The sequence below is a fragment of the Lissotriton vulgaris genome, chromosome 4_1, assembly GCF_964263255.1.
Source record: "Lissotriton vulgaris chromosome 4_1, aLisVul1.2, whole genome shotgun sequence".
NCBI lineage: Eukaryota > Metazoa > Chordata > Amphibia > Caudata > Salamandridae > Lissotriton > Lissotriton vulgaris.
In genome coordinates, this window is record NC_141691.1 from 2,044,862,561 (window position 1) to 2,044,889,159 (window position 26,599).

General features: G+C 47.1%; 1 protein-coding gene across 1 annotated transcript in view; it reads right to left on the minus strand.

Annotated features, from left to right (window-relative positions):
• The window catches only part of NUGGC (nuclear GTPase, germinal center associated), a 1,233,257-nt gene that overhangs the window by 897,746 nt on the left and 308,912 nt on the right, over positions 1-26,599 (minus strand). Inside the window, exon 10 of the mRNA XM_086966431.1 lies at positions 6,998-7,204. Coding sequence (XP_086822557.1) covers positions 6,998-7,204 — 207 coding nt within the window. The remainder of the gene's footprint in view (positions 1-6,997; positions 7,205-26,599) is intronic.

A 26,599-nucleotide genomic window follows, 5' to 3' on the forward strand; every position in this document is an offset into this window, starting at 1 on the left:
TTGCCTGGCAAAATCAAGCTCTGTGTCGTCGCTTTTGATGAAGAAGCTGATGGTTCTCTCGTTGTTAGAGATGGCGTCACCTTCGTCGACGTGTTGGATTTCGTCGTCGACGAGGGAACCGTCGACGGAGCAGTCTTCATCGTCGACGAGGTCGTCGACGGGGCCGTCGACGGGACAATCCTCACCTTCGTCGACGACGTCTTCGTCGACGTGTCCGTCGACGGGGTCTTCTTCGTCGCCGATGGGTCCGTCGACGACATCTTCATCGACGATGGTGTCGACGACAGTGAGGTCTTCTTTGTCGACGGAGCAATCGTCGACGACGACGAGGATTTCTTCGTCGACTGCTTCAGTGCCGTCGATGTCTGATCGTCGACGAGAGGTGTGAAAACCTTCGTCGACGAGATGGGTCGAACCTGCACATGAACAAAAGTTGGAGAGGAAGCTGAGGACATCACCATGGTCGATTTAGGTGAGGAGAAAGTCAATGTAGAAGTCATGGCAGAGGCAGCCTGACTGGAATTTGGCAACGTTGTTGGTGCCTTAGTCATAGGTCTCACTGGGGACACCAAAGACTCCGTTCTTTTAGAGCTCGGGACCTTCACAGATTTCTCAGAGGATTTCTGTGCCTTTGAAGTAGAAGGCTCCTGTGAGGCGAGCTGGTGTTTAGACACCTTAGCTTTCGGAGTAGGCACAGTACTCACAGCTCTCCGTTTTTTCGACCCCTTGGTAGATTCTGAGGCAAAACTTCCTACCTCAGAAAGTGGCTCATCTTTATTTTTCATTTTCTGCAGCCACAGCAACAGGCGACCCTCTCTGTCCCTGAGGGTTTTAGGAGAGAATTTTCGACAGATGCTGCAGTCCTTAACCTGATGGTCAGGGTATAAACAGTAGATGCAGCGAGTGTGTGGATCTTCCTTAAACAGTCTCGCCTTTCCACACGAGTCGCAGGCCCTAAAAAGGGATTTTGAAGAAGACATTTCCTTGAAGAAGAAACTTTATCCAAGAGAAGAATTGAGCAGAGCTCAGAAGGACTCCCTATCACACGACGTGCGGTAAAAAATCTGAGAGCCTGGGTCTCTGGGGAGAGCTTGCTGGTGGGAGCTGTGGCCTGATTGGCTGCAGTTTGGTCCATACATAATGACATGGACAGGTTCTAATGTGGAAGTTTCTTTTACTGTAGCTAGGGCTACTTTACTTCCTGGTTGGGTATATTGTTATCTCTTATGTACTAAGGGTATATTTCACTACTTTTTTATGTACCGTGGGCTCCCACTCCGACGACGGGGAATGATTCAGGCATGTGAATCTATGAAAGACACCCCTAATACTGGAGAAGTAACCTTTCCAGAACCACCTTGACCTTTTCCATAGCCTGCTCGGGCATAGGACTTCTAGACCTGTCTGTTCTGACAGGGGTGATGCTGTTGAAATCCTGAATGCTGCATGGTTATTTAAGTTTTCACATTCCCTCACACCTTTTGGCACTAAAACCTAGACTAGGCATGATGAGTCTGGAATGCCCCTATGGTGTTTGCCAAAAAACAAACGGGGTCTTGACTCTTAACTCAGCTAGGCTGAGCCAAATCTAACTAGAAAACAACACAAGGGCCAATGCTGAGGAATTCTTTAAACAAAGAAGGCTGGAAGTTTGAATTTAAGCAAAAACAACCTGCTCAATTTCTTAGCACCGTAAAAAGATTTATTCTTTTTCAAACATTTTTTGCTTTGTTTGTAACACAATTTTTTAGTGCAAGGAGAAGACACAATTTTTATGATATACAATATATACAACACTATCACGAGAAAATAAGCATTTCCATACTACAATCATACATGGCCGTCCAGTCATACGATAACACATTCATACACAAAAATAAATAAACAATAAAGAACAAAGAAAATGAATCCACGTATCGGTCATGAGTAAATTGGAAAAATCCCTTTTGATTATGCAATTTTAGAGTCTTTTTAATGAATCAACACCGAGAATCCATGTCTCTGGAAAATGGTGAAGGGACTTTGTTTTTGACACATAACGTGTAGACCAGATACGGGGATGGGATGGTCGACGCGTTTCAAACCCCACTCGTTAAAGGGGTTCTCCTCAGGACCAAATGGTTCTGGAAAAACAATAAAAAAGGTGCTTAGGGAAGGGTTCCATTACAGGCGAGATGAGAGACATGCGCCCCGTGAAAACAACAGCCTACCTTAACCTTCGAACCAAACGTCATGAAAATCCAAAGGCGGCGAATCAAAGAATTTCACAATAGAGTGCACGTAGTGGCTGTAACCAAAAGAACAAACGTGCTGAATTTAATAACATGCGCTTGCTCCCAATCGTTCAGTCTAACCTAATGTGCTGCTGGGTGGGACTCTTACCTGGAGTTCGACCGGCTAATGGCTTGCCGTCGGGTCCATACTTTTCCTTAAACCCGTGGGAAAGGTTTGTTTCCTTACTGGAAAGGAATAGAGACAGGCAGTCGGTAATCGATAAAACTGGTTGGATAAATTGGCACGCAGAGATGTTGCAGGCGGCCGCGTTTAACTAGCATCATACCGATAGAAAGAAAGGCATCCGTCCTTGTTTCTGTGGTGCAAGTTGTGAAAGAATTGCCGATGGTCGGGACTTGCACTTCCTGGTTTAAAAACCCCCAAGTGGTTCTGGGACTTGTAGTTTGGCAAAGGTCGGAAAACGGCAGAAAGACATGCCGGGAGGGCATGTCAACTGAGGGAATTTTTGATTGGCTCAAACATTTTAGATGTTGGTTTTATATATTTCTGAAATCTCATTCAAGCCTTTTAGGGCTGTATTAAATTTCATTATTAGTAGAGCCTCATGTTGAGATAGTTTTGCGTCCAAATCTCCTCCCCTTGGATCTTTTTCAATCTTTGAAAGCACAGTCCATTTCAAGTCAGTCTGTTCGTGTTTCATCCTGGCCCAATGATTGACTAGTGGGGCATTTTCGACTCCTCGCCTAATTCGGGATTTGAGCTGAGTAATCCTGCTTCTCACTTCTTGTGTGGTTTTACCAATATATACCAAAGGGCACGGGCAAACAATTATTACAGCTTTTTAGTAAGAGCTGCCCTCCCGAAAGTAAAAGCACCAACATTGAAAAGCCTTTTTGGACTTCCTCCCACCAAGGGCCACCATAAGTGCGGAACTTGCACTTGTTGTAATGAAACGATCGAGGATTCTGTGTTCAGTGTTGACAACATCCATTGGAAGCATGACACATTCACAAACTGTAAAAGCAAAAATGTGGTGTACGCCATTGTTTGCCCGTGCCCTTTGGTATATATTGGTAAAACCACACAAGAAGTGAGAAGCAGGATTACTCAGCACAAATCCCGAATTAGGAGAGGAGTCGAAAATGCCCCACTAGTCAATCATTGGGCCAGGATGAAACACGAACAGACTGACTTGAAATGGACTGTGCTTTCAAAGATTAAAAAAGATCCAAGGGGAGGAGATTTGGACGCGAAACTATCTCAACGTGAGGCTCTACTAATAATGAAATTTAATACAGCCCTAAAAGGCTTGAATGAGATTTCAGAAATATATAAAACCAACATCTAAAATGTTTGAGCCAATCAAAAATTCCCTCAGTTGACATGCCCCCCGGCATGTCTTGCTGCCGTTTTCCGACCTTTGCCAAACTACAAGTCCCAGAACCACTTGGGGGTTTTTAAACCAGGAAGTGCAAGTCCCGACCATCGGCAATTCTTTCACAACTTGCACCACAGAAACAAGGACGGATGCCTTTCTTTCTATCGGTATGTTGCTAGTTAAACGCGGCCGCCTGCAACATCTCTGCGTGCCAATTTATCCAACCAGTTTTATCGATTACCGACTGCCTGTCTCTATTCCTTTCCAGTAAGGAAACAAACCTTTCCCACGGGTTTAAGGAAAAGTATGGACCCGACGGCAAGCCATTAGCCGGTCGAACTCCAGGTAAGAGTCCCACCCAGCAGCACATTAGGTTAGACTGAACGATTGGGAGCAAGCGCATGTTATTAAAATCAGCACGTTTGTTCTTTTGGTTACAGCCACTACGTGCACTCTATTGTGAAATTCTTTGATTCGCCGCCTTTGGATTTTCATGACGTTTGGTTCGAAGGTTAAGGTAGGCTGTTGTTTTCACGGGGCGCATGTCTCTCATCTCGCCTGTAATGGAACCCTTCCCTAAGCACCTTTTTTATTGTTTTTCCAGAACCATTTGGTCCTGAGGAGAACCCCTTTAACGAGTGGGGTTTGAAACGCGTCGACCATCCCATCCCCGTATCTGGTCTACACGTTCTGTGTCAAAAACAAAGTCCCTTCACCATTTTCCAGAGAAATGGATTCTCGGTGTTGATTCATTAAAAAGACTCTAAAATTGCATAATCAAAAGGGATTTTTCCAATTTACTCATGACCGATACGTGGATTCATTTTCTTTGTTCTTTATTGTTTATTTATTTTTGTGTATGAATGTGTTATCGTATGACTGGACGGCCATGTATGATTGAAGTATGGAAATGCTTATTTTCTCGTGATAGTGTTGTATATATTGTATATCATAAAAATTGTGCCTTCTCCTTGCACTAAAAAATTGTGTTACAAACAAAGCAAAAAATGTTTGAAAAAGAATAAATCTTTTTACGGTGCTAAGAAATTGAGCAGGTTGTTTTTGCTTAAATTCAAACTTCCAGCCTTCTTTGTTTAAAGAATTCCTCAGCATTGGCCCTTGTGTTGTTTTCTACCTATGGTGTTTGCAGCACTGGTGTCGTTTATGATCTTTACAAGCATCATATCCACCTGAGAACCAAAAAGATTGTCACCATCAAAGGGGCAATTCGTCAGATGTTGCTGGAATTTTGATAAAGATCCAGACCCTCAGTCATGCATTTCTAAAGAGGATAATGTTGATATTCACCTACCTCGAAGCAGTGTCAGCTATATTGCAGCAAATGTTTGCATTAGAGATAATCTTCCCTTCTTAGACCAGTTAATTACCGCATTTGAGGTTAGTCAAGGAGAGCTTGATTTTCTGCTCCATTTCCTCCATATAATACCAATCATATTTCTTTGAGGAGGCCTACAGAACTGCGGATTTGCCACTGCATTGGTGACCCCACGCCATACATTTGATTGTGGCGTGGCTTGGGTGAATTCCCTCTTAAGTGTGGGATGGAATCCGATGGGACAAGAACCACCTCTTGTAGCATGGGTCATCAGGAGCTGGTCTTCATTTCTTCTCTACCCTTTGTGTGACCACTCTAACCTTAACCAGCTCTTTAAAATTCTATGCCATGTATTTAATCATGTTCCTAAGCATTGACAGAAATTGCATAGACCTTTCGGTCTCAGGAAACGTCTCTAAAACTCCTCAATGCCATGGAGCTTGACCTTGTGATTTTCAGCCATTCGCTAGATGATAAAGGGTCGCATCATCCGGAGGTGAAGCCTTCACCGTACAGAGGGTAGACATTGCAGTCCTGCCAGGAATCTTCCCCCAACATCTGGTGGGACTGGTTCAAAGTAGGGGTCCTCTGTGTCAGAAAGGCTTTCGTGGTAAGAGTTAGAGCGAGCATGGATTGAATGGACCGAGTCCTGTGGTGAAGGTGATCTGTGTGGCGACTGCAATATTGGAGGAATACGGCTTGTTGAAACTGGAGTGAGACTTGTGTTGTGCTGCCTATGCTTTTGTAACAACGTAGTGCTGGAGCACTTCAGAATAGCCTCTTCCAACAAAGTCTACTCTTCTTGAGGGGTATATAAGATCTGTGTCTTGTTCTAGAGGTCAAGCTAGAATTTTATTAGTAGATGTATTACTGCACAGTTTCCCTGGCTTCCAAGAGCTCAACAGTGGAGGATGTGTTCCTCAACGTCAAGGTTGTAATCCATAGAGTTATCCGGCCTCTAGGCCAAGTTCAGCGACAAAGGCTTTCTTTCAGTACCTTAGGTTCAAGAAAGCAACGCCTGGAGTCAAGGCTTAGAGACCTTGGATCGATGATTCTCGAGAGCAGAGGCAGGCTCTTTGTGCAGCGCATGCATGGGGAAGTGGCTGAATCCAGCTGCCGAGCCTCTTTGCTGAAGTTCAGGTCTCAATATCCAGCTCCCTTAAGAGCAGTGCTCAGTCTGAACAAGACTCTTTTCAAAGTGAAATCCCATGGGTCAATCCTTGGATGCTGGTCGATGTGTGTTGTGTCTGTTGTGGGTAAAGGACCTTCTGAGGCACCTGAAGTCTGTTTCTTCTTTGACCTTGGAGGAGAGGGTTTCTGAGCTTTGCTCTTCATGATTCATCAGAATACCAGATGGGCCTTCTTTCTCACATTAAGCTCCTTCAGTCTCCCTAAATGCTGAGGGTCCTAAATGGCTCAGCACTGCATACTGTAATGCACCTACTGACTCGAGTAATGGATGATCATTTGTTTTTAAAATTGAAATCCTTGTGGTCTTGAGGTAAGCAGAGATTGCAAACAGACACGGTGCAACCAATGGGATTTGGAGTTCCACATAGGGGAAAATTGGAAGGGGGTGTTCTCTTTAACTTAGTTAATATTTCGAGCCCTGAAGCTTAATGGTTGTTGATTGTTGTTCGACGATTCTGGATCTTGGGAAGTACTTCCAAACCAGGCGATAGTAACAAAACAATCTGAAGCGGAGTCTATCCTGGCGCATTGTGGGTTTTGAGGGAGGAATAGAGCGTTACCTGGAAACTGCAACTAATACTTAAACTTGCAATGTCAATGTCCAACAGAGATGGCAAGAATATGCAAAACATGTAATGTACTTCTGCAAATGCGACAAATGAAATGTGATCGATTTAAACAAGCCATAACAGTGTATCATAGAAGGTAAAAGCCAAGACAATCGGAGCGTATAGAAACAGAAAGCAGGCTGCGGGGTTTCTACTGGCAATTTGACACTGACTGAGGGAAGCACAAAAAAGGGAACAAATATTTAAATAATTTGCAATGCAGCTAACAAAAGAAGAAAAAGAACACACCTCTCGTGCTATGCAGTCTCTTGCCGCATTGGAATCGCGGACCCCTGGCAGGTCAACCAGCACCGCTCCGGTCTTCAGGACTTCAGCATTGGGAACATAGATCCGGACACATTTAACTATTGGCCACAGTTGTCCACCTTTCCAGTAGCGCATCTCGTCAGTACATGATTCAATGTATTTCCGTATGTTTCCACGGAACTTCTCTGCCTGTGGAGAAGGTGCAATAATGTTACGATTGATACAAACAGGTTTCTTAGCAAGAACAAGATACCCAATCAAGTAACATCCAGCTCCTAATTCTACAACCACCTATGCATATACCAAGGTTTCCTCCATCCTTGGGAAAAGACATTCAGTTCTTGTAAGCAGAGTGACCCCAACCACATGTCCCACCCAACATAGGAGAACCTGTCCATGCAGCACTGTTAAGTAGACCCAAGACTAAAGAATACCGGGAGATGTACAGAGGTTGCTATGATGAGTAACTTGCTCTTATCGTTGCAGACATCCTCAGGTCACATAATTGCAACAATTCTCAAGCTAATAACATAGGCAAAGGGAGAGGATATGGCCTAACATCCAGGGCGGTCAACCTCAAATCTGGGGATTCAGGTTCGAGTCTTGACAACGACGCTCATCATCCAGTGATTCTGGGAAAATCTCCTCGTAACTAACTTAAATGAATGGGTCCTTGTGTAACACAACTGGTGCTCATGTAATGGGCTTTGCTACCTGATACCTTCGGGTCAAGTTTGTGCCATATAACACTCCGAAGGAAAAGAAAAAAGGGAACAGCCTAAGATGCTCATACAAATAGCTTACCTAAAAAAAGCAAGTGCTCTAAGAAAATAAGATGCGTTATGCTGACTGGGGCACACGAGGTTTCAAGTAATTTATTATTTAGTTTTTATTCAGTTGGTCTATTATTGGTTTAAATAGCATATGAACTTTGTAGCAGTAAATTCAAATCATATTAAATTCATTCGAAAGAGTCAGCGGCATTAAAACAATCAAGAGTATTGATAAAACTGTCACAATAATCGAAAAGGTCAACCAATACCAGTTATTTGTCAATTGTTTTTAAAAAAATCCTTATGTCATCAATAAAGCAAACCAAGTGTAAGACAAGTAAACAACTCACTCCTTTACATATATTAACATTTCAGTCAAGGCATTCATTTGCCCTTTGGCATACCCTGCTACTTGGTGCAGTGCCACAACAGGCAACATTGATCTCTAAAAGTGAAAGATGTCAGATCACTGTCAATGTCTTACCTCACTGTGGGTCACCATTTTTTTCATAGTTACCCAAACAAGGCCTACCTTTATAATATTGTGACGGGGAGGGACTTGTGTCCGACAATATTGGAGAATGCAGTCCAGATAACATAAAAGACTGGTGGTCAGCTGTTCCCCTTTCTGTTTCCGACAAGCAGCCGGACTCAGCCTGGTTGGACGAATGGACTCGCGCAGGCTCAAAAGCAACCTGGGGACCCGAAGCTGAAAACGAACACGGCTCCTTTAACTCTGCCGTCGAGGGAGACGAGGCCCCACCCACCGGCAACGTCACAGGCTCCAAAGAAGGCGGAACGTGGAAAGTGGAGGACAGCGTTTCCCAAGGAGAAGACGGACGAGGCTGGAGACGAAGTGTGGAACCGGAGCCCTGCAGAGAAGAAGCCCTGACGAGCCCAGCAGTGGACAACAAGCCAGGAGGCCAACGGTCCTGCGATTCGCCCCGCCACACTCCCGCGGGAGGAGTGTGGCTTGCTAAGGTACGGGGCAAAGTGGCGGGCTGGGTGAATCGGAATACTACAGTAAACGAGTGAAACCGCTGCAAGTGTAGCCTCATTGTCCCCTTTTCCTTCACGAGCACTAATAGGCACTAGAGCTTACGTTTAGTCGCACTCCTTCACTCGGTGTCCCTCACTCCCTGGTCCCTATCAACCTGCGAGATTGTCAACCTGACCCCTTGTTGTCTCTTTTCTTTCCATGCACGCCTGGAGTTGAGGACCTTGGCCCCCGACGACCACTGACCACTTCCGGTCTGGAGAACTAGCGGCACCTGCGTGGAAGAAACGCCCTGGAACTCTCATCTTTTCCCAAAGGAGTCAGGACGGAACCCGACGAGTTTGCTTGCATTAGACAGACTAGTAGACGAAGAAAAGCATACTTAAAAATAAAACCTTCTTTGAAAACTTTATTCAACGTGTCAGATTCGCTCCCTCCCACCTGTCCTGTACCTGATCCCGTACAAGTGGTGTCAGAAGTGGGATCTCCATCACAGTCCGTCTGCACCCCCAAGATGGACGCCCTCATCCAACATCTAGTGAAGGGACATGAGAAACTGGAATGGGCGGTGGAGCAACAAATAACTTCAGCTCAAGCTGACCGGGACTTGTTCAGAAACACTATATCCGCCCAGCTGGACAGCCTTCAGAAAAATATCGCAACACCCACAAGTACAGTGGCAGTAGAAAACCGGGTACACGTACCCAACCCGTCAGGAATAGCTCTACAAAAATATGTACATGGGGAAGATCCTGACGCCTTCCTCATGAACTTTGAACCGGCCGCCAGAGCACTAGGGTGGCCGGAAGAGAAGTGGCCATTTTTTCTTGCCCCATTGCTAACAGGTGAGGCACAGTTTGCGTATCAGGTGGCCAACCCTGTAGGCAATGCTCCATACCCCCTGATCAAAAATGTGATATTGGATCATTTAGGGTTAGACTCTGAGGCGTATAGACTGCGCTTCAGGAAAGAAAAAGGGATACCTGGCGAAAACCCAAAGACTCTTTTCTTTAGATTGAAAATGATGGCAGATAAGTGGTTGAAACCTGAAAACAGTTCTAAGGAAGTTATTCTTGCTAAGATATATCTCGAACAATTTATGGACGCCCTTCCGTATGGCTCACAGAGATGGTTGAGACAGCACTCAGGTCTCACCGTGGAACAAGCCATCAAGATGGCAGCCAATTATGCAAGAGCACAACCCTGAGGAACAGTCTGGGAACCGGACAAATACCAAAAGAGCAACCACCGGTAAAACAAGAAAAAAAACCTAAACAGATAACAGAACCTGTAAGACCCAGACCACTTCCAATGGAATCACCCATGTCCCATGGACCTCAATGCTTCGAGTGTGGTGAGTAGGGCCACATTGCTCGCCTGTGTCCACGAAAACATCCGCCCGAAGAGCCAATGGAAGTGGGCTATCTCCCCAAAACCATTCTCTATTCTGCAGAAACTGGAACTTCCTTTCATGTGAGTATACGGATAAATGAACAAACAGTGAAAGCCCTTCTTGATTCAGGCTGTAGACAGTCAGTGGTACAAAAACATCTGATCCTCCCTAGTCAATACCTCCCTGATTCTCTAGTGCATGTCAGATGTGTTCATGGGGACGTTAAGCCCTATCCGATAGCCGTGATTACTGTACAGCCCATAGGCAAAGAACCAGCTGTAGTAAAGGTACGAGTGGTGGATTCCCTTACTGAGAAAATGATTCTGGGGGTATCCAATCCCGACTTTCTTGCCTTGTTTAGAGAGACAGTCTTCGACCGCCTCCTGACTAAAGACGGTCCCAAGGCAGCATACATAACCAACGATCCGTGGGTGGTGGATCGCAGTTTTCGTTTTGCTCAAGCTGAGGACAGAACTCTCTTCAATGCCTGGGAAACTGCGCATGATACCCAAGATTCCTCCACTCCTTTGTTTCCTAGGTTCGTTATACGTAACGACCTTTTATACAGAGAAGCCGACATAGGAAAGAATCCCCAATTGCTGGTCCCTTCAGCTTTCTGTGAGCAGGTGTTTTTTGCTCATGCTCACCTAACGGTTGGTCATGCGGGTAAAGAGAAAACGACGGATAGCAAACTACGTCAATTCTATTGGCCCGGGGTGTATAAAGACGTACAAGACTATTGCAGGAAGTGTGAAATCTGTCAGCGGAAGAATACTCACAGACCACCTGCTACCCCCCTACAACCAATGCCTATTGTTGGCACTCCCTTCGAACGAGTAGGGATGGATTTAATAGGACCGCTGCCCAAGACATCTAGAGGACACAAATACGCTCTTGTCATTGTGGATTATGCTACAAGGTTCATTGAAGCGTTTCCCCTAAGAGCACCAACCACAGCCAATGTGGCAGAGAAGTTTGTGGAATTATCCGCCCGAGTCGGTTTTCCCAAGGAGGTTCTAACCGACCAGGGGACCCCCTTCACTTCCCGTATGATGAGAGAAGTATGCAGGTCACTGAATATTCACCTCTTGAAGACTTCAGTCTATCACCCTCAAACCGACGGGTTCGTCGAAAGGTATAACCAAACACTGAAAACAACATTAAAGAAGATGTTATCCTCAGAAGGCCAGGCATGGGATCGCCTGCTGCCTATAGCCTTGTATGTGCTCAGGGCTCAAAAGAAAAGCAGCTTTGGATGTTCATCATTTGAACTACTATACGGACGTGTCCCAAGGTCACTCCTAGAAATCACGAAAGACACCTGGGAGTCACAAGACGCACAGGAACAGAAGTCTCTATTGGAGTAAACTCTACAGCTACGCTCTAAGCTAGGGAAACTAAGAGACCTCGCTCACACAAACCTGGAACAACAAATGCATAAACAGAAAATGAATTACGACAAGGGGACAAAACTGAGAACACTCAGGGTAGGAGACTGGGCCCTGCTTCTTTTGCCATCTGTCACACACAAAAACGAATGGGTTGGACCTTATGAGGTAATTGAGACTATTGGGAACACCACTTATAGACTCCGTCTGTCGGCCAATAAGACCCAAACCTACCATATCAATCTGTTGAAGAAATGGATCGGTCCAGTCCCAAAGAGCAATAATCTGGTACTCCCTACCCTGTCAGAAAAAACATCAACCCTAGACCAACTTGTCATAAATGAAGAACTTCCTGAAGAAATGAAAAAGGGTCTTCAAGGAATATTACAACCCTTGTCCAACATCTTCTCTAATCTTCCGGGCAAAACGACTCTTGTAGAGCATTGCATTGAAACTCCCGCTGGGAAAATTGTGAAGCAAAGGCCTTATAGGATCCCCGCTTCCAGACGGGAAGCTGTCAGGAAAGAGGTACTTGACATGTTAAAAATTGGTGTAATAAGGCCCTCTAAAAGCAATTGGGCTTCTCCAATTGTCATGGTCCCGAAACCGGACGGTTCAATGAGATTCTGCATGGATTTCAGGGCCCTGAATGCTATCTCCACATTCGATGCCAACCTTATCCCTAGGGTAGACGAGCTGGTAGAAAAGCTTGGGGACGCCGTGTTTATCACCACCCTTGATCTGACCAAAGGGTATTGGCAGGTGCCTCTCCGGGAAGAAGACAAGAGAAAGACCGCCTTCATCACAGACGAAGGTCTGTACGAATTCACCGTACTTCCATTCGGTTTACACAGCGCACCTGCCACATTCCAGCGTCTTATGAATCAAGTGCTGAAACCCTATACGTCATTCAGTGCGGCCTACTTGGACGACATTGTCATATACAGTAAAACCTGGGAAGACCATCTACAGCACCTACACACCATCCTGACGGCTTTACAACAAGCAGGCTTACACGTAAACGCAGAGAAGTCCTGAGTAGCCTTCAATACCGTCAAGTATCTGGGATATGTCTTGGGGAAGGGCACTATTGGACCACAAACGGAGAAGGTAAAAGCTATCCAGAACAACCCCTTTCCACCAGCAAAAGAGACCTGCGAGCCTTCTTAGGCTTAATCGGATATTATAGACGGTTTATCCCCTAATTTGCAGAGGTCGCAGCACCCCTTACTGATCTCTTGCGTAAAGACACCAGACTTAGGGAACTACAGAGTCCCTCAAAAGAAGCCAGAGATTCTTTCGTGAACTTGAAAAACATAACGACCGCCCCAATCCTAGAGTCGCCCAATTTCAAGAAAACCTTCATACTGGCCACTGACGCATCAGACTTGGGGATAGGGGCTGTACTCTCCCAGGTGGGGGACGACGGAATAGAACATCCCATTCTATTTATTAGCCGCAAGTTGTTCCCCAGGGAGTGCAGATATTCTACCGTTGAAAGAGAGTGCTTGGCTATCAAGTGGGCTATTGACAAACTGCACTACTATGTGGAAGGGAAGACCTTCCTTCTACAGACAGATCACACTCCATTAAAATGGATGTATCAAAACATAACAGTGAATGCAACGGTGCTCCGCTGGTTTCTCACTCTACAACCATATTCCTTTTCTGTGCAACATAAAAAGGGCACGACAAATGGGAATGCTGACTTTCTTTCAAGGGTCTTTCCTCTCCCCGATCGGGAGATTCCAGGGGGGAGGAGTGTGACGGGGTGGGACTCGTGTCCGACAATATTTCGTATCCGACAATATTGGAGAATGCAGTCCAGATAACATAAAAGACTGGTGGTCAGCTGTTCCCCTTTCTGTTTCCGACAAGCAGCCGGACTCAGCCTGGTTGGACGAATGGACTCGCGCAGGCTCAGAAGCAACCTGGGGACCCGAAGCTGACAACTAACATGGCTCCTTTAACTCTGCCGTCGAGGGAGACGAGGCCCCACCCACCGGCAACTTCACAGGCTCAAAATTAGTCGGAACGTGGAAAGCAGCGTTTCCCAAGGAGAAGACGGACGAGGCTGGAGACGAAGTGCGGAACCGGAGCCCTGCAGAGAAGAAGCCCTGACGAGCCCAGCAGTTGACAACAAGCCAGGAGGCCAACGGTCCTGCGATTCGCCCCGCCACACTCCCGCGGGAGGAGTGTGGCTTGCTAAGGTACGGGGCAAAGTGGCGGGCAGGGTGAATCGGAATAGTACAGTAAACGAGTGAAACCGCTGCAAGTGTAGCCTCATTGTCCCCTTTTCCTTCAGGAGCACTAATAGGCACTAGCGCTTACGTTTAGTCGCACTCCTTCACTCGGTGTCCCTCACTCCCTGGTCCCTATCATCCTGCGAGGTCGTCAACCTGAACCCTTGTTGTCTCTTTTCTTCCACGCACGCCTTGAGTTGAGGACCTTGGCCCCCGACGACCACTGACCACTTCCGGTCTGGAGAACTATCGGCACCTGCGTGGAAGAAACGCCCTGGAACTCTCATCTTTTCCCAAAGGAATCAGGACGGAACCCGACGAGTTTGCTCGCATTAGACAGACTAGTAGACGAAGAAAAGCATACTTAAAAATAAAACCTTCTTTGAAAACTTTATTCAACGTGTCAGACTCGCTCCCTCCCACCTCTCCTGTACCTGATCCCATACAAATATATAGAACGTTTGCGAAACGATTGACATGCAGATAATTTGGCTAACTCTGTCGTAAGGGCATATTGGGGGTAGCACTCTTGGCCACATTATTACGATTACTATATGAGAATGAGAAGACCCAAAAAACAACATTTTCTATGGCAATGGCACCATTATTGGATGCAACTTCCTTCTGAACTACAGATATTGAAAGATCATCCACAGGTTGTGTACAGATCATCTCCAGTCAAAATCTGGGCTCCTTCAATCAAATAATAGACTGGCTTCATAAGGCACGAAGATAACCCGAAGGTCTCAATTTACTGGCCAAGTCATGAGGGCTATAATGATGGATAGCCTTGCAGACAAGTCATCCAATCGGTTCCTTACCTCCAAAGTACCCAAAGTAGTCCCACGAGAAAGGAGACAAATAAATTAACCTGCATTCCCCCTACAAGCCCACCAGGAGCATGTAAAATGGCTTTCAAATGGGCAAGAAAGACTTAAGAAACACCGATCGAGTCTGATTTATCACCGTCAATACTGGCCACCTGGCACTGTTGGGAATGATAACGCAGGGCTGCCTATTCTCTCTCCAGATACCTTTAGATTGCCAAATTCTCCTCCACTATTCTTGACTACTGTAGTTATAGAATTCATGAAAGTCCTCTTTCCCACCTTTCCTCCAGCAATGAAAAATCCAATTAGACTGGGAACTCAACATGTTGAGAGGCTCTGCTAAGAATGCCTTTGAGGGGAGGAGCTACGCGGGCATCCAAGATGGTCGCGTGAGCAGAGAGCTCCCGAGACCCGCGCCGTCCTCCTTCATTTATCCTTCACCTATCCTGGTCATTTCGACGGGCTTTTGCAGCGCTATCTTCGCTGATGCTACTGATCCTTTTCCGGTCGAAATCGGACCTTGGGGACCACTTTTCTGCAACTTGCAACTTTCTGGCCTGCCCACGGGCGCGACCGGGGACTCGGCTGCCCACTGTGGCCGACCTGTAATTGAACAACAACGGCTGCCTGGCATCTGGCCCGCCGGAGGTGTATTGCTTTCACTTTCGGTTTCCTTCCCTTTGTTCCTGTCTCCTCCTATTCGGCCTTGCCTGCTGCCCCCTCAGTCTGCACGCTCCTCCGTTGGACTGGTAAAGAGGCCGCGACACCTCTGTCTCAGTGGCGCATCGGAGTTTCGAGACTTTTCTACCTGCCCGCCACTTCCCTTGCTAACCGGCAGTCTCTGATTGCGAGATGGCGACGAAAGCAGAGGCCGAAAGACGTCGGAAGGCTGCGTCCCGGGGGGGAACGATCCAGACGAACATGATTGAACGCTACACCCAGCCGAGAGGCTCCCCCGGGGTCGTATGCTTGGGTGCTGAAGGACTTCAAACGGACACATCGTCTGTGGCGGAAGTGTCGCTTCAAGACCTTATGGCTGCCATTACTGGACTCAAGGCTGACATGGGCCAACAGTTCGAAGCCGTAGTGACCAAAATAGATACGGTGGCGGTGGATGTGACTCTGATTCGGGCCGACCTGGCCAAAACGAATGAGCGGGTCAAGGCACTGGATCTTAAAACGTCGAGCCTGGTGAACGATATGGCTGAGGCGCAATCCGAAATTGGCAATCTGCGTGCATCGCACGACCTACTGCTCAGGCGGATGGAGGACTATGACAACAGGGCCAGGCGAAACAACATACGCCTTGTCGGAGTGCCGGAAGGCGATGGTGCGGTAGCGACTGACCTTTTGGTCGAGGAACTGATAGTCGCCCAACTGGCTCCGGCAGGACTCAGTAAGTTCTTTGCCGTAGAGCGTGCCTATCGTTTTCCCGGAGGCCAAGTGAAGCCGGGGAACTCGCCGAGACCTATCATTGCCAGGCTCTTTCACTACCGGGACAGAGATGCTATCCTCCAGGCCGCCCGTAAACATGGTCCCCTAAAGTATGACAATGCCTCCGTCTCAATATATCCTGACTTCACTCCTCAAGTGCAGCGGCAAAGATCAGGTTTCCTCGGAGTGAAGCGTCGCCTAAGGGACCGGGGTCTGAAATATGCCATGCTGTTTCCAGCTCGGCTCCGGATCGAATATCGGCAACGTGCCTACTTCTTTGATCAACCTGAACGTGCAGCCGACTGGTTGGACTCGTTGCCGGCAGAGGACTTTGGGAGCGGAGGCCCTGGTGGTGCGGAAGGTGGTGCAGCGGCCCAGGAGTAACAGATGCCCTGGAGGTTTCGATTGAGACTGTGCAACGTATTGTACATATTGACTTATTCTCGAATGACTCTGCCCGTGGCGGTGCGGTAACGGGTGATTTCTCCCTTCCTCCTCAGGGGGTTCTTTGTGTAGAAGTATGGGGCGACAGGCACACTGCAGTTGGGGGTGGCTTTTTAGTCAGCAGGGGTGCAGGGAGGGGGGTGTTGTAACGGGTTTGGGTTCTGGGGTTAGTGTTTGGGGACTGGGTTGTGTTTCGTTTACTTTGTTCTGTTCTCTGTTTCATGGTATTTCATGTCTTGCAATTACTGTACATAGTGGGTGCTGCTGGGGGGTGGGTGTGGAATGTTTTTGCCGTAATGGGGGGGGGTGAAATGCGGATTCTTTCTTGGAACGTAAATGGTCTGGGCGACAGGATTAAGCGGGGCATTGTACTGCAATTCTTGAGGCGCCACGCCCCTGATGTTGTGTTCCTTCAGGAGACCCACTTGATTGGCAATGCCTGCAAGGCCTTAGACCGCCGGGGTTATCGACTGGTTGCGCATGCGGGGTTCACCTCGGGTTCCCGGGGTGTGGGTATTATGGTGAAGTCTTCCCTCGCTCTTGCTATTGATGATGTTGTCCTTGACGGGCGTGGGCGGTATGCTGCTGTCTCTGGGAGGTGGGAGGGTAAACAGGTAGTGTTTGTTGTTGTTTATATCCCCCCGGGACTGCAGGCTACCACTTATGCTGATTTAGGCAGGACTCTCCTTGGGCTGCCAGATGGCTTGTTGGTCCTGGGCGGGGACTTTAATTCTGTCATGTCCGGCGACTGCGACCGACTACCCCCCAGAGTGTTGCCACAGTCCCAGATGTGGCTCAGTGAAATGGCTGACACTTTTGGTTTAGTGGATGTCTGGCGCTCACTACATCCCGCTCTCCAACAATACACCTTTCACTCTGGAGCGCACGGCAGCCTCTCTCGTATCGATTATTTTCTTATGTTAGCCTCCACTTTGTCCACTGTTCGTGAGGTTCGGCATCTTCCCCGGGGTATCTCGGACCACTCTCCCCTTCTGATTACGATTTCTGTGGGTAGTCTGCCTGGCAATAGAGTTCCCCCGATCCCGCCCTGGCATTTTAAAAACCCCCGGCTCCGCTCCGATGTGATTAAGGCAATAGATTGCTATTTTTCTGATAATTTGGGCTCAGTCACCTCCCCCACTGTTCTCTGGGAGGCCTTCAAGACGGTTATTCGGGGCTCCGCCTTGTCACTCATTGCTGCTGAGCGTAGGGTCAAGAGGGAGGCTGTTGTGGCTCTTGAAACCGAAATCACTGCGCTTGAAAGTGAGTTGGGTGGGAATGACACGCCTGCACTGTTGCACGAATTGGAATTGAAACAGGCGGACTATAAGGCCTGTGTCACGGACGCTGCTAAATTGATGCGGTCCAATCAACTTGGTCGACTGTATGATGTGGGTGACAAGGCTAGTAAGCTTCTTGCGTGGCTGGATAAGACTGAGCGTGCGAGTCGTGTTGTTCCCTCCATTGTTCGTGATTCTGGTGTGAATGTCTCTGATCCGGGTGAGGTTGTTGAGTGTTTTGTTGACCACTTCCGTATGGTTTATACGCCTGTTAGCGATCGAGATGAGGCCGACTCCAGGCTACTCCTGCGTGACATAGCCTTGCCCACTGTGTCTGAAGCGGATTGCCTCGCTCTGGAGGCCCCCTTTACTGTCGACGAGATTGCCCTCGCAATTCGTTCCCTTCGCTCGGGTAAGGCAATGGGCCCTAACGGACTCCCCATTGAACTTTACAAACTTTGTCCCGACAAGATGGCCGCCCACCTGCGTCACATGTTTCTCGAGGCGGTTGAGGCTGGATGCCTCCCCCTTGAGCAGCGCCTCGCTACCATAGTGGTCATACATAAGGATGACAAACCTCGTGACCGATGTGCCTCGTACCGCCCCATCTCCCTCCTTAATGCGGAACCCAAAATCCTCGCTAAGGTGCTGGCCTATCGGATGCTTGCTGTGATTTGTGACCTGATCCACCCGGATCAATCCGGTTTCATCCCTCACAGGAACACTGCTCTTAATTTGCGTAGGCTCCACAGTGTTCTCGCGAGAGCTTCTAATCTCGCCGAGCCAGCAGTGATCGCCTCCCTTGACGCCACGATGGCATTTGACACCATTGAATGGCCCTACCTATGGGCAGCCCTCGCCAAATTTGGCTTTGGCCCTAACTTTATCGCATGGGTCAAGCTTCTTTATGAACAGCCGCTAGCTCAGGTCGCGGTAAATGGAAGGTGCTCGGACCCCTTCCCCTTGGGCCGCGGCACGCGTCAAGGATGTCCCCTTTCTCCGCTTTTGTTCGCTTTAGCACTCGAACCTCTTGCCGCGTGGCTCCGATGGGAACCCTCGATCAAAGGGATCCAATGGTCCCCTGACCTCGAGGACCGTGTCTCCTTGTATGCGGATGACATCCTCCTTTATCTTACTTCCCCTCAGAAGTCACTCAATGTTCTATTCGACGTCCTCACGTCCTTCGGTAAAAATTCGGGATTGGTCATTAATTGGACCAAGTCCTGTGTCTATGCCATAGCTGGCACTCTACCGCCTCTCCCGCGCAGATTTCCCATCCTGGTAGCGACTGACGGTTTTAAATATCTGGGGGTCCACGTATCCATGATCTCTTCGGTCCGCTATGAGCGGAACTTGTATGCCCCGCTCCGCAGACTGAAGCAGGATGTTCGGCGATGGCGCGATCTGCCCTTATCTCCGTTGGGCCGGGCGGCGCTCTTCAAAATGATGTCGCTTCCCCGCTTCCTCTATGCCCTGCAGAATTTCTCCGACCCCGTTCCAGCCCGCTATTTCCATGAAGTTGAGAGTTTGCAGCGGCAACTTATCTGGGATGGCCGTGCCCGCATTGCCTTATCTAAGCTCACTCTCTCCTGGTACGACGGAGGTATTGCGCTGCCGGATATTAGACGATACTACTGGGCCTCGCACCTGAGCGCCATCAACCATGCTACATACTCGCCGGAGCCCGCCCCCGCCTTTGCTTTAGATAAACTGCTGTTGCCCGGTGGTAACTTTAATAGGGCGCTATATTCTAAGGCCCCCTTCCGACTCCTTACGGGCCCGACGAAATGTGCAGTGCGGGCGTGGCGAGACGCTACGGTGGCCACAGGCTGGGGTGGTAGACTGACACAGATGACGCCACTGTACGACTCGGAACGACTGGGCAACCTGTGGAAGACGAAAGGGTTTGAGAAATGGGACATGATTGGGATAAGTACTGTGGGGGACCTTTGGGCGCGTGGCGCGGTTAAGTCCTTTGAATCATTAAAGCTGGAATACCGGCTCGATGATAGGGAGCACTTCCGATACATGCAAGTGAGACATGCCTTGTCTTCTGTCTTCCCTTCCGGTACGGACGTTCCGCAGTCCTCCCCCTTGGAGGATCGAGTTCTAGATGGCCACGTCCCAGATAGTACCATCTCCCTGATTTATAAGAAGCTTATTAATAACAGAGCTGACCAGCTCGAGAAGCTCCGGGCTGCCTGGACTGCTGACGGACTCGAATTGGACGACGAGGACTGGCAGTCCGCTGTGTCCTCCCCTAAGGAGGTGGCTATACCAGCACGATTTCGCTTTGTCCAACTGAAAATTCTCCATCGCGTGTATCTCACTGGAATGCGTCTGGTGCGAATGGGTCTGGTTACTGACGGACGCTGCAAGCGTGGGTGTGGGATGGATGGTACCTTTCTTCATGTTCTGTGGGAATGTCCAATGATTGTAGCGTACTGGTCTAGGGTGCATGACGTTATGAGTCGTGTCATAGGGGTCCCATTGCTTCCTGAGGCGCGTCGTTGTCTGTTGAATGTGTGGGAACCGACTGACTGTACTGCTGCCCAGACACTTTGGGTCACCCTAGGCAATATGATTGCGAAGAGGGATATTGCGCAGCTCTGGGGCTCCCCTAGACCGCCGGTGTTAAGTGACTGGAAAGAGAACATGGACTGGTCCATGTTCCGAGAGAAGACGGTATATGAGGCCCGGGGGCGTCCGGGGAAGTGGTCCAGAGTTTGGGCCCCCTGGAATGCTTACCGTGGAGACATTTGTTCCCCTCCACTTGACTACGAAGTCCCTCTCCCCTCCTCTCCGTGATTTACGTTCCTTTCCTCTACTCACCACATTCTTTGCTCTCTTGTGCGCGCCACCCCCCCCATGCCCTCGTTGTTTCTCCAGCATCCATTCCCCCCCTCCCACCCCCAGCAACCCTTGCCAATATGATACCATGTGTTTGTTGTTTGTGTTCTCTTCGACAAAAACATAAAATTAAACCTTTCTTATCCTCATTGTATGATATTACGCTCTTGCCGATAATGTCGATGTGATAGATTGCTCCAGCAACGTACTGCCTCGTATTGCACTTTTCGCTCAGCCTGTTTTTGTCATAGCGGCCGGCCCTGCGGGGTTGTAGGCAGACGCTGTGTATTGTGCATTTGTAAATAAAGGTTTTTAAAAAAAAAAAAAACAAAACAAAAAAAAGAATGCCTTTGAGCCCATCTACAAGCCATCACTTTAAATTCTGTCACAAAAGATTGTCTTTCTTTTGTTGCCATTAAGTCAACAAAACAGGTTAAAGAAATTCAAGTGGTTTGTATCAAATAGCCCTACCTAAAGTTTGAATACAACAACATGAGTGTGAATACAAAGCCAAGATTCATCAAAAGGTTCCTTGATCTTTTCATCACAATGAAAAGGTCTTTGCCAGCTTTTTTCCACGCAAACTTCTGCTGCTTGAACATATTCATAGATAGGGTAACAGACTTTTGCCAACTTGACCAACTCTGATAACCCTCTGTCAAAGCATGGCTCACTGAATCACAGCTTTCATTTTGTTTTGCAGTGTCAAAACTGGCCGTCCTAGATTTTGTTTTTAAAGTTTTAAAGTATATCTTGACACTCTAAAGCAGCAGACAACCTGTCAAATGGCAAAAGATGTGTCAGGGCAGGTATGCCATTTTTGGGATTTAGCGCTCACTTGAGATACCTCACTGCAAATTTTGCAACCTTTCCATCAACAATACAGGCATCTGGTATAAAAGTAGTTAAACAGATTTTCCTGTTTTGCTAGCTTAGGCAGTGAAGTAGTGTGGCTCACTGGTTAGAGGCGGCAGACCCGAGAGCAGAGGACGGCCTGGGACCAGGGTTCGATTCCCGGCGCGGCAGGTTTCTGGACCAGGGTCAGCGGACTCGATAATTCTCTCGCCTCAGTGCCCACTCTGATCAGCGATCACACTCGGCAACTCTGGGCATTAGCTTGCCTCATCTTCACTAACGGCCCCACCAGACCGCCGGGGATGCCTGGTCTCACCCTGGAGATACCCATTAAGGGACCATCTCTCAGGGAAGCCAGGAAGGGTTTCGCAGCGGTCGAAGCGCCTTGGGACCCTACGGGTAAGTAGTGCGCTATATAAATGCCTATACATTTACATACATACATTTACAGGCACCAATTTCCAGACTGTGCAAGTGCATATATTTTTAAATATATAATCAAGACAGTAGATCCAGAGATTTTATTCCGTTTTTGTTCCAAAGTGATTCAATTGCAAACTTGGTGATGCCTTACAACTAAAATCTGCAAGGATAATTAAGTGAATTGCCAGAATAACCCTATGTGAACCTGGGTATCTATTTTAGACAGGAAAATTAGTTCTCTATAGAAATTCCTGTATAACTGCAATAACAATAGAACTATTTCTGATGGTGCGCCTAGCGAGGACAAAGTTTGACACAGGAGTTAATGATTTGCCAAAGCGAAAGCACTGAACAGGTCAACATGCAGAAGTGGAAATGACAATCTAAGCCCATTTGTATTTCTCTACGAGGCCATCTAAATTGACACGCTATTCTACCATTCCCTAACCCCTCTTGAACCCATACAGCGACTCTGTGATAACTATTATCCTCAGCCTTACCCAAGATCTTAGCGGAGGAGGCTAGGAGGAAAATAATGTGGTAGCACCTTGGATCACTTTTTAAGCCCTTTTTAAAAATCAGAATTACTAATGATCCCACACAGGTCATTGGGATATATCCACTAACTGCAGCATTCAATATTTGGGTCAACATAGGAGCCGTCTCCTAACAACTGGGACCCCACCTGGTCCTGCTGGCACTTTTCTCAATAGCCCTTACAACTTCATCTAGAGAGATCGCTTGTGAATGACTCACACTGAGTTGCACATATTTGATTTAGGCCATTATCTGGGTGGAGTAAAATATATGATTGATTAAAAATTATTGATCTATGCTTGCATCGGTACATGTGGATCTAAATCAGGAGCTGCAGTATCTTTCAGCAAAGGGGAATTGATTGTCTGCCAAAATAATACGCAATTGTTTGTGGTCACAGCTTTTTCGAGCTTTGACCAGTCTTCCTCTTGTAGCTCTCTTTTCCTAGCAGACAATGCCTCTCTATATTTTCTCCTGCATACTGTGACTACGAAATGATCTCTTGGGGATGTGTTTAGGGCAAGTAAGAGATTTTTTGATGCTTAGAAGCAAGAATGGTTAAATTAGCTCCGCTGGCCTATCTTGCAATGCCTGGCATTCAGTGTAAGATGAACATTAATACAGTTAGTAATTCTCTCAAATGCAATTTTAATGTTCCTAAAATTAGTTGCTGCGGATAAACAGGACTCAAGGTACTGCATTTTAACATGTATACTTATTTTGATAAACTAATTAAGTTAAATGTTGGACCATCTGAGGCTTGGCCCATTTGTTCTTGCTACTCCAATATTACTTATGATATTATGATCGATATTACGATCAATGTGCTCATTAGTTCAAAGTCGAATAGTAAGGACAGAGGGTTATAGTCCCTAACAGAATTAGGTTTGATTAAGAGATTAACCAAATTTGGAATAACTTTTGTTGATACTATAACATGATCGATAGTGGTGTCTCCTTCCCTGCCTAAAAAAGAACGCTGATGACCAGACTTGCCTTTACTATTATCTTCCTAAAGAGATAAATTATATTTAAATAAAATGCTATTCAAAGCATTCCCCTATGTATTATGCTAAAAATTTAGCTGAACTAAAACAGCATTTGTAATTCCACACAATTCCTTGTGCGGTAGAGAACATTTAGAGCTATAAAAATCAAAGGGGTGTGTATATAGTAAATTTAGAAGGAATAAATGAAATCAGAAAACTTCCCAGTTTACTAATTACCACACCACGTGTAGAATCAATCAAATCAACACTAGACTTATAAAGCGCGGCTAAGGCCAGGCGCTGGCAGCCCTGCTGCTGGCAGGGTTCAGTTGGACAGCCAAGTCTTGAGTCATTTCAAAGTTCAAAGATAAATTGATAGGAGAGGTAGAAGCTGTGTATTTTGCACCTGGAGATAAGGCGCATCTTTTGCGCTTCACAGGCGGGCGCGCGTTAGAATGATACCACCTGTCAAGTTGCTGGGGACCTGCCCTGTGAATGGGGAAGGGGAGTTGTGCAGTGGTTTGGTCACTGCTGCCCCTGATAGAGTTGACTCTTCTAGATGAGGTGTTCCAGATGGTGAAAGCTCCCTCATCAAGTGTCGTGATTCTGCTATAGGTGCAGAGTTTACAGCGGTTACTGTGGGATAAAGTGGTCGTATTGTTGTTCCTTTGTTAGACTGGCTGACGGCCCCATCAAGGGGAGATCCTCCACCAAGTTCCTCAACTGCGCTGCTGAGTCAGGAGTGACAGTCAGGCGTCTCAGGAGTGACAGACAGGCGTCGCTCAACCAGTTCTATTGCTTTGTTAATATCGCCTACTACACGTTTAATTAAGCCATCCAGAGAGGAATTGAATAATGATTTAGTTGCGTCAGATTTGGATTTACGCTTCCCCATGATGGGAAGAAATACAGTACTAGGTGTAAGGTAATCTGACCTCCAACTCACTCCAGGTCTACTGGACTCTGTTTAGCAGCCCCACAGACTCTCCCCACTCCCAGCCTCACAGGGCCGGGGCTCTAGAACCCCCCAGATTCTGGACGGCCCTGAGAAGTTGCTACAACCAGACACAGATACTTAGGTGAATGCTGCCACACTGTGAGATGCTGTATGTCACTGTAAGCCAAAGGCATCAGCAGCTGGGAGAGAAACTATAAGAGATGGGAGATTACATAGCAAAAATGAAAACAAGTTACTTACCTGTAACTTTAGTTCTCCAATATTGGAATTTTTCAAAGATTCACATACCTGAATCATTCCCAGTCGTCGAGACGGGAGTCTCCGGTATATAAAAAAGCAGTGCTTAGTAGTATAGCAAACTGAAAAGAGGCCTAGGCCCATTTCCCTTTTGCAACCCATAGCCTTTGTTATGTAAAAAAGGCCCAAACATTTCCCTGAACCAATCAGAGCTCCTCACCCTCTAGAACACTCCTGAGAGAACCTTCTGCCCCTCAGATTTTTCGCGCACTTGTGCAAATAACACACTTCCTGTGCTAAATTAGAGGTGAGCCTCTCAGGGGAGGCGGGTGAGTGCATGTGAGTCTATGAAAGATTCCAATACTGGAGAACTAAAGTTACAGGTAAGTAACTTGTTTTCTTACTCCAGTATTGGAACTTTCATAGATTCACATGCCTGAATCAGAATAGCGAGCAGTGAAAAAACAAAGCACATTTTCCTGATACATTACATAATCATGCAATACCATTAGAAATGAAGCAGAATCTTATATACATCTATCCACACTTATATAAAATGTGACTTTGTAAACAAGAGAAATTATGCATGGAGGGATGCAAGAAAGGCTCACCGTTACTGGATGATATTCCGCAGTACCGCCTCTCCCACCGCAGCATCCGATTCTGCGGCTTCCTCCAAGCAGTAGTGCCTGGTAAAGGTGTGCGTAGATGCCCAGGTTGCTGCTCTGCAGATATCCTAGATTGGCACTCCTCCAAACAGTGCAGTGGATGTGGCCACCGCCCTCGTAGAATTGGCACGGACTCGTGCATTCAAAGGCTTTCCAGCAGCTTGATGACAGTAGACAATTGCACTGGAAATACATCTGGCAATTCCCCTTTGACAGTGGGAAACCTTTCCTGGGTGCGCTGAAGGCGACTAATAACTGAGAAAACTTGCGAAATGCCTTAGTTTCTTTCAAGTAAAATTTCATACATCTCTGAACGTCCAGCAAGTGCAATACTCTTTCTGCCGCTGTTGATGGATGAGGAAAGAATCGTTTCAACACCAATGGTTCGTTCAAATGAAAATCAGTTGGCACCTTCGGAATGAACTTCGGGTTTGTCCTGAGAATCATCCTATCCTCTTGAAATTGCAAGAAAGGCTCCTGAATCGTGAGCACTTGTAGTTCACCTACTTTTCTTGCTGAAGTCAATGCAATGAGAAGAGCCACTTTCCAGGACAAAAACTTCAGGTCTGCCCTGTGTATAGGTTCAAATGGTGGCTTCATAATAATAATAATAATAATAATAGGGGCATTTGTAAAGCGCTGAGTTACGCACACCGGCGTGTCTCCGCGCTAAGGTGAGAGAGGCGGAAGCTGGGATTTTAACTGAGGGGCGGGCAGTCTACCTGACATATAGGTAGGTTTTTAATTTAATTTAATTTCATCAATTGAGAGAGTACAATATTCAGATTCCATTAAGGTGGTGGAGGCTTTACTGGTGGAAAGACTCTGAATATCCCTTTCATAAATTGTTGGATAATCCTTGAGGACCATAAAGATGGGCCTGACGATGACCTCCTGTAGCGGGATAACGCAGCCAAATGCAGGCATGTGCTAATCCTGACTAACAGCAGAATGTAAGGTATAATTTGATGAGGTGCAGCAGTAAGAGGGTGAACATCATGTCTCTTACACCACAGACAAAACCTCTTCCATTTCATCCTGTAGGTTTTGTTGGTACTCTCCGCTCGGGCCTTGGACAGGATCTCCCTACACTCGTGTGAGATGTTCAGATGGCTAAACTCACAGTGTTCAGGAGAAAGGCTGCTAATCGCAAGGATTTCGGGTCCGGATGGAGCAACTGCCCTTTGGACATTATCAGAAGCGATGGAATTAGGGGCAACCGAATTGGACGGTACTCCGACAGTAGCAGTAGTTCCGTGAACCAGTGTTGTCTGGGCCACCACGG